Consider the following 9,313-nt stretch of genomic DNA (forward strand, 5'->3'; position numbering starts at 1 on the left):
TCCTGCTCTGTGATGCTTCAAGTGTCAGCTCTTCGGGAATGTCTCTGCTAAGTGTAGAAGCACTCATCATGTGTGTGCCAAATGTGGTGGGAAGCACAAATATGAGGAGTGGAATGAAAGTTCTCTTAAATGTAAGAACTGTGGTGGGGCAACACTCTGTGGCATAGAAAGGTTGTATTAAATACCAGGAAGCTGTCCAGATTCAGAAAGTCTGAGTTGAGGGTAAGTTGTTCGACAGGTGCGTGGAGATTTAGATATCGCTCGGGTTCCAACAGTCCCTAAACCACCTCCTGCAGCTAAACAACTGTCTCAGGTTGTTACAATTTCTGATGTTGTGTCTTCTCCAGTCATGGTGCCGCTAGTACTCAGACTGAAACTCTGGAAGTTGAATTCAGACTGATCCTGTTGTTAACATCATGCCTGAAACATCTTGCAAACCTCTATTCAACAATGTCTCTCCTATTGAATTTCTCAACTTTGTTATTTGTATAGTTGCTAATTTTGGCACTACTCGTGCATTCAAGACTGATCGTCTCCAGACGATGGCGTCAGCTGCCCAGTCCCTCTTGCGGTTAAAATTGTCCCCGGATGATCTGACGAGCATGGTTAAGGGTCAGCAATGAAAGTCTTAATCCTTCTAATGGCTCTCGTGATCCTTCAGTGAAATGCTAGATCAGTAAATGCTAATGGTCCGGGATCCAAGGTTTTTATTAACAGTCTTGACCCAATGCCGGATGTTATATGTCTTCAGGAGACGTTCCTGAATCCTAAACAGCAATTCCGTTGGGAAGGTTATGTCTGCCTACGTTAAGATCGTCAGGTTGGTTTTCGAGGTGGTTGTGCTATACTCATACAGGACACTTTGTCATTTAGTGAACTTAGGTTGCCACAATCTCAATTAGAATCGAATTCAGTCAATATTCATTTGAAGGATAAAAGATCGTTCTCCAATTTTATTGTCTATAATAATTCTCTTTCTACCTATGATGAATATATTTCTCTTTTGAACAATCTAACAGTAGTGTGTGGTGATGTTAATAGTCATAGTCCATTGTGGGGAGCTAGTAAGTTGGATCCTGGAGGTAATTAAAGCCATTGAGACACTACTTGATGAAAAGAATCTTTTCCTTCTTAATGATTGTTCTATGACCCGGTATGACTCAGCTTCTGCTTCATTTTCGGCCCTTGATTTGACCATTGTCAGTCCACAACTGGCTCCACATTGTGATTGGGAAGTGTATTTGCAGGATTCTTTTGGTGGTGATCATTATCCTGTGTTCACTAGCCTTCAATCGCTGAACTGAGTGGTCCACCTCAGCGGTGGCTTTTCTCTGAAGCTGACTGGTCGGCATTTACTGCTTTGTGCTCTGACACAATCATGCCTGCTGTAAACTCTATTGATATAGAGCAGTTTTACAAATACTTTGTCTCTAACATTATTGATGCTACCAATAGATTTATAGGCAGAAGTTCTGGTAAACGTCCGCTTAAACCGCCTGTTTGTTGTTGGACGGATACATGTCAATCAGCACATGATGCCAGGAAGAGGACAAAGAAAATTGTTGAAAAATCAGATTTGCCGTGTGATTTAATCGAGTAAAGGCGCACTTCCACGTTCTTTTAAAGATCTGTAATTGAAGCAAAACGTTTGCCTTGGTCTAATTACACCAGTACTATAAATAAAAATACACCTCTATCTCAGGTATGGAGGAAAGTGAAAAAGATTTCTGGTAGTTCAAGTTCAAATCGTGCTATAATTCCGTCTATTGGTAAAGTCACGCCCGCAACAACACGTATAGACAAGAGTAATGCACTGGCTAAGTCATTTCAAAAAGTATAGAGTACAGATAACTTTAACAAGGATTTTCTCCTCTATAAAGAAACACTTGAATCAGAATTCTCGGACATTTTACATTGTCCAACATATGATATAGCTGATTACAACTCATTATTTAGTTTCCAGGAATTAAAGAATGCTATTTCTGGACGTACATTAACTTCTCCAGGAGATGATTCTTTATGCTATGATATGTTTAAACATCTTCCCCTTATCAGCCTTGGAACCATGCTTTTACTGTCTAATGATATTTGGTTTGAAGGCAAACTTCCCATTTCTGGGAAAAAAGCAACAGTAGTTCCAATTACGAAGCCTGGTAAAGATCCTACTGAAGCCACATCCTACATACCTATTGCCCTTACCTCTAACATGTGTAAAATAATGGCGATAATGGTAGATAACCGTCTGGTGTACTTCATGGCAAAGAACAATCTGTTTTCAGACGTTCAATCAGGCTTTAGAAAAAATAGATCTTGTGCTGATCATTTAGTGCAACTTGAAACTGAAATTAAAAAGGCATTAGGTAGCACTGGATATTTAATGGCTGTTTTCATGGACATTAAAAAAGCATATGACATGTGGAGGGATGGTTTGATAATAAAACTGTATAACCTTGGAGTTTGTGGACGTATGCTTGATTGGATAAAAGATTTCTTAACGGGTAGAACTATGCAAGTTTGCATTGGAACTTCACTATCAGATATTTATATTTTAGGGAATGGAACACCTCAAGGAAGTGTGATCAGCCCAACATTATTTAATGTTATGATAAATGATTTGTTTGAGATTATTAATTTCCTGGTTGAAACATCACAATTTGCAGATGATGGAGCGTTGTGGAAAAGGTCTGGTAATTTTGACACTGTCTTCAAAGACGTCCAACAATCTCTCTATCTTATACAGAATTGGTGTGTGCATTGGGGTTTTAAGATTTCAGCTTCTAAATCTTATGCTATCATCATTACTAGAAGAAGATTCCTCATAATTCACAATTAGTCTTGTGTCGTTCTGAATTGGAGTTTGTGGATATAGTCAAGTTTTTAGGTCTCTGGTTTGACAAGAGGCTCACTTAGAAACCAAGTATGGACTATTTGATTCAGAAATGCAAGTCATGAACCTTCTGAGAAGTATTTCCAGTACCAAATAGGGTGCAGACAGGAAGTGTTTGTTAATGTTATATAGAGCACTCATTAGATCTAGACTTGATTTCGGTTGTCAAGCCTATGGATCAGCATGTGCTACACAAAAAGCAAGACTTGATGTTGTTCAGTCGAAAGCCCGAAGATTATGTCTTGGAGAGTTCAGGACCACCTCTGTTGAGGCTTTACATGTTGAATCAGGTGTAACCTTTAGATCTCAGGCGTGAAATGTTAGACGTTAGATATATGTTAAAATTGAAATCTTTTGGGAGTAAACACTCAACGTCAACTGTGTTGAATGATTGTGTTGAATATTTTCATGACGTTTCATGATGTTGCAATAGATGACACTACTGTTCTGCCTGAAAAGCCACCATGGCTGCTTGAACTGCCATCAGTTTATCTTGATGTCCTGGAGCAGGTAAATAAATGTGAGCCAGCACCTCGAGTTAAAGCTATAGCTGAGGAACACATCCGAAGTTTACAGTGGTTAAATGCCATGCAGATTTACACTGATGGCTCTAAGTGCCCAGTGTCTGGTCGTGTTGGTGCCGGTATATTCATCGTTAATGAAAAAAGAGAACTTTTTATCCGATTGGCTGATCACTTATAGGTATTTTCTGCAGAACTAGGAGCAATCATTGAAGCATTGCGTTGGATTAATTTTTTAAGGCCTGTTTCAGCGGTAATGTCGGTGACTGTCAGTGCATTACAAGCAATTCGGGTAGGTACTTCCTCAGTGAGGCAGGACGTGATCAACATTATTCTCGTCCTTTATAATGACTTAAGTAAAGTTCTGTTAGATGTTGAATTTTAATGGATCCCTGCTCATGGTGGATTACTTGGAAATGAGAAAGCTGATAAATTGGCAAAAGCTACTTTAGAATTAGATGAATCAGAACAAGATGAAACAATTGTACCTTCTCCTGCAGAGTTAGGCACCGTCAGTATGACCCATGCTAACACAAAATGGCAGCAGAGATGGACATCATCCTTAAAAGAACGTCATCTCTATGGCATCGATCCTTTTATCACTAAATTGCACTTATCTAGAAATAATCGGAGAGAGGAGGTTCTCTTAACCGGACTTCGTCTTGGGCATTGTGGTCTTGGTGCTTATCTAAATGTTATTGATAAAGACCTTTCTGCACATTGTACAGTGTGTAATCAGCTTGATAATGTAGTTAATCTTTTATTGCGTTGCCAATGGTATGTTAATCAGCGTAAGGCAATGGTGGATTCTCTTACTGTTCTCAGTATTGACTTTTCATTGTCTGGCATTTTATGTTCTAGGAATATTGTTCACCATATGTTCAGAATGTTATTCTCGCTTATTTGAAAGCGTGTGGCAGTTTAATACTTTATAAAATTTCTAGGTACTTAGCGAACCTTTATTATGGGCAAGGTGTAAATTGGCGTAGTTGCCCGAACACCAATAAAACATTTTACTAATCAACCAATCCACTAGCTACCGCTGTTTTTAGGAAAATTACAAATTGCCAACCTATACTGTCTTTTGCCGCTCAGTTTTTATATATAATAATATATAAAGATGTATAAGGTGGTACAGTTAACATGAATGTCTTTGGCGATCACTCAGATTTCCCTCTTCAAACATGGTACGGACATGATATATTTCATGATACATGATATACATAATAAATTCAGCTGATGGATCAAGAAAACCGAACCGTTTTGCTTGCACAGACGGGACTCCTCGTTTCGCTCTGTCAGATACCATAGAAAGCCCACTTGTTTCGTATTAATGGTATCTAACGAGAATGAGTGAAGTATTCTTTACGTCTCTGTCTGTCAGTGAAGAGATCTTGTCAAAACAAGCCTTGATTAAAAAAATCGAATAACCTTTCTTTATCAGTGCGAGGTACTGTAGGCTATGTAAATCAGACAGAAATATAACTGAAATAATATGTTCTTTATACAGAACTATACTTTTCACACGTAACAACACGTTAAGTGAGTAATACGATTTGACTGAGAGGACACTGTTTTGTCACACGCGGATTGATACAAAAACAGCTGCTCCTTGATCTGCGACAGTTTTTTTCCCTTGAAACATCTTTAATATGAAATATGATTATGGGTAATAAACAGAATGACACTCTCGGTACTAGTGATTACAGAAAATAGCTATAGGTCACTCGTGAAATTAGTGTTTTAAGTTCCGAGCTTTAGACAGGAACTTACAAAATTAATTTCACTTGTGACGTATTTTCCACAATCACTCATACCGAGTGGGTTAATCTATAACTACCCAAGCTGAGTTAAATTTAAGTGCCAATACATAATCCTTTCCTTTTTCATGCCTCAAAGTGAGATTGACCAGTCAGAGAGCAAAACTACTAACCCTATATGAGACCGTATACCGTCAGTAACAGCCATTTTTGATTTCACATGAAAACATATTTCACATGAAAATTCTAGTACAGAAATTCGTTAATAAAAACTTTAGTAATGATCATACGAAGCTAAAATCACCAACAATGTTTCGCCTCTGAGTTTGGAAGAGCAGTCTTCCTTTGACCCGTAGCGTCTTAGGTTGTATGTGTCAAGTTTTGAGTTTTAAGTTTTGACATGTCATGTGCGACAAAGATATTAAATAGTGCCAACTGTTCGGCTTAATAAATTCGGTATGGTCTCTTTAGTGGCCGTATACGGTGTCATATTATGACGCCCCGCCCAATATTGTTCTGCTAACCTAATATGACATCGTATACGGTAACTAAAGACACCATAACGAATAATATGTTCCTGTCTTACAGCAGAGGAAAACAAGCAGCAGTTCCTGACCCAGCCTCACACCAAGCTTTTCAGTTCCACCATGGATGGTGACCTGTGTGGAGTCAAACTCATCCTGCTCGAGGCCCAGGCAGTCATCAACACCAGAGGTCTTAACAGGAGGACCCCTGTGATGCTTGCAGCAGGGAGAGCAGACAAAGACATGTTTGACTTACTTGTGAGGGAAGGAGCGGATCTGTATCTCCTGGATAAGGACAGAAGAACGATTCTACACATTGCCTGTGAAGGAGGAAACATAGGTATAGTGAACAATATCCTCACAAAGGACATTGTTGACATCGACAGCAGAGACAACTTGTTGCAGTCAACAGCTATGGAAGCAGCTCTCACTGGCAATAAAGACGTGTTTGAGTTACTTGTGAGGAAAGGAACTGATCTGTCATTTGTGGATTCTAAACTAAACACAATATTACATCTGGCTTGTTCAGGGGGGGAGTATTGAGATAGTTAATCATGTCTTTACAGAAAAACACGTGGACGTAAACAGTAGAAACGAGGACGACTGCACACCGATGCTGAATGCGGCAAGGAAGGGACACAAGGATGTCTTTGACCTACTGGTGAACAAAGGAGCTAACATGCCCCTTCGGGGTTTTGCCTATAACACCGTTCTTCATGCAGCCTGTGAAGGAGGTAATATTGAAATAGTTCAGTATATTCTTAGGCAGAATGTTACATCCATTAACGCCAGAACATGGAAAGGGTTAACACCATTGTTAGTAGCTGCAAATAATGGACATGAGGAAGTGTTTGACCTGCTTGTTAGGGAAGGTGCTGACCTTCTTATAGTGACTGAAGCTGGTGACAACATCCTCCATGAGGCTTGTAGAGGAGGAAACATGAAGCTGGTGACCTCAATCAGAACATTGTGGACGTCAACAGTAGAGGAAACAGTGGAATGACTCCAGCAATGATAACTGCATCCATGGGACACAAAGATATATTCGACTTACTGCAGGAGAAAAGAGCTGATCTATCGCTATTGGATAGAAATGAAAACAACATTCTCCACAAGGCCTGTAAAGGCGGTAATGTTGAGCTAGTTAGCTATGTTCTAACAAAGAACATTGTGGACATCAATAGTAAGAACATGTTTGGGATGACGTCAGCAATGGAAGCAGCCGTTGGGGGCCACAAAGAGGTGTTACATCTGCTCATGAGTACAGGAGCTGATCTGAACGCCACTGATGATGACGATTTAGACATTCTTTCTTTTGCATTTTCGTCCAGAGACAGGGAGACTGTCAAATTTATCCTTACACATAGCATTTTCAACATCAACGATCAAGACGAGAAAGGAATGACACCAGCATTACTGTCAGCAGAGATGGGGTACAGAGATGTATTTGATTTAGTTGTGAGTAGAGTAGCTGATCTGGCAAGTGAAAATGATGAAGGTAACGACATTATTCAGAAGGCATGTGCTGGAGGAAACCTGGACATTGTGAAGTACGTCCTAACGCTGAACAGCATTGTACGACACATCAACAGAACAGGAGAGTTTGGCTGGACACCAGCGATGTTTGCGGCAAGTTTGGGCTACAAAGATGTGTTTGATTTACTAGTGAAGAAAGGTGCTGATTTGACTCTAAGAAGTAAAGATCGCGACACTATCCTTCATTTGGCATGTAGAGTCAACATACAGATAGTGAGGTACCTGGTTTCCCGAAACATTGTGGATATCAACGTAAGAGGAAATGAAGGAAGGACCCCAGCTATTGTTGCTGCGGGATTGGGGAATATACGTATATTTGAGGAACTTGTGAAGAAAGGAGCTGATCCGACAGTGACGGATATATATGGGAACACCATCCTTCATCATGCAAGTTTGGGAAACAGGGTGGAAATGGTGAAATACATCATTTCACATGCGATTGTAGATATTACCTTAAAAACCAAACATGGGTCAACTGCTGCTCTGATAGCAAAGAAAAGCGGGTTCACAGCAGTGTATAATGTGTTCCTGTCATATGCCTCTCTTTAAAGAATGCAGTAAATGGGGATATGTCATATGTTGTAAAACGTTAAATCATGAAATCTCACCACTGATGGTATTCAAACATGCGAACATATAATTAAATGGGATGGAAGAAAACAAAAGCACGTGGCATGGTAAGAATACATGTCTCAACTAAGCACCCCTCTTCCGAAACAGATGCAACGTTAATTTTACTTTGCTCATTGAATATGAATATCGAATGAGATCACAGAAAGGGAGCGTGCTACATGTCTATGAAGGGAAATATCTTTATACACGCCTGATGTCTTCATCAGACGTCTTACTAAACTCACCAATTGTAATAACTTGAAGTCTTTCTTTATTTCTTTATTATATGATTTCTTTATCCTATGATTTCTTTATCCTTTCCTGTTTACATTCTTCCTTTTCTTTACATTCTTTTCATCTCTTTTCGCATAAGTGTCTTACTTTTCTTAATTACTGATTAGATCGACACTAAGTACTATCTTGAGTGAGTGAGTGAGTGAGTGAGTGAATGAGTTGGGTTTAACGCCGCTTTTAACATTATTCCAGTTATATCGCGGCAATACTATCCTGATCAAATAATACATTAATGCAAATAATTATAATGACATTATGAATGAATTAACCTTATATTGACTACTTTTTAGTGACATGAAATACTATGCAAAATGTAAACAAACGCTGAAAAACACTTTATTACTAAATTATTGCTCGAAAACATTTATACACATGTAGATAAGATAAAATAATATATATATAACAAAGATAAATAATATGTACGAGGTAAAGTTTGTAGCGAAAAGGTTTACTCTGAATACAGTGCATACGAAAGTTAACGATACAGGATCAATGAATAATTAGCAAATGATATTAAAGCACAAACGATCAGGTTTACAATCAGAAAAGGCAAAACTACTGATCAAATAATTATGTGCTGCCACCAATTTATAAAAGGCCCTATTATGTTTGTTTCAATATCATTTGTTCATTATTTATTGATCTTGTGTTGTTATTTCAATATGTTCACAACAAAATTCTCGTATGTACTAATTGCTGGGTTAAATTGGGTTACATTTTGGAATGATCACGTAATAGATAGTTTTTGACCATTTTATGTTCAGGGGATTGGAGGTCAGGGTTTTATAGAAAAACAAAATATTGTGACTGAATTTTTTTTGAAAGGCTAATTCTGCACAGATTGTTGAAAAAACAAGGAAAATGCCTAGCACAACAAATATAAATTGTTAAAAGTTGTATGTTCTTGAATTGTTTTTATTTAGACTCATAGTTTCAAAATATACGCGTGGTCCAGTCGTCACGCCAGAAACCTATTATTATTGGTTTGCCTTGATTATGTTTCTAGGTTTGTCAGCACCGTACCCGTGCTCGTGGGTTTCACTGAAGTGGTAAACGTCTGAGACCTGCATCACTTCGGGCTTTCCTCCCACATTAAGCTGACATGCCGCGATATAACTTTGCAGATGCAGCTACAAACAAGATGAAGCCTCCAAACAGACATGGGAAAGCCTAGCTGGG

General features: G+C 38.7%; 1 protein-coding gene across 1 annotated transcript; it reads left to right on the forward strand.

The window, feature by feature from the left end:
• Positions 1 to 542: 542 nt before the first annotated feature.
• LOC139456945 (putative ankyrin repeat protein RF_0381) lies at positions 543 to 7,777 on the forward strand. Its single transcript, XM_071238412.1, has 3 exons — positions 543 to 612; positions 5,757 to 6,151; positions 6,623 to 7,777. Exons 1-3 carry the CDS (start codon positions 543 to 545, stop codon positions 7,775 to 7,777), a joined length of 1,620 nt encoding a protein of 539 aa, XP_071094513.1.
• The last annotated feature ends 1,536 nt before the right edge of the window (positions 7,778 to 9,313 follow it).

The sequence above is a fragment of the Haliotis cracherodii genome, unplaced genomic scaffold (genome assembly GCF_022045235.1).
Source record: "Haliotis cracherodii isolate W230 unplaced genomic scaffold, xgHalCrac1.p SCAF_12, whole genome shotgun sequence".
NCBI classification, from domain to species: Eukaryota; Metazoa; Mollusca; class Gastropoda; order Lepetellida; family Haliotidae; genus Haliotis; species Haliotis cracherodii.

Excerpts from the sequence above, each read along its gene's own strand:
- LOC139456945 (XM_071238412.1), top strand. The coding sequence starts at position 543 with ATGGCGTCAGCTGCCCAGTCCCTCTTGCGGTTAAAATTGTCCCCGGAT. Across the intron at positions 613-5,756 it reads TCTGACGAGCATGGTTAAGG|CAGAGGAAAACAAGCAGCAG; the intron begins GTCAGCAATGAA and ends CCTGTCTTACAG. Across the intron at positions 6,152-6,622 it reads AAGACGTGTTTGAGTTACTT|AGGAGGAAACATGAAGCTGG; the intron begins GTGAGGAAAGGA and ends TGAGGCTTGTAG.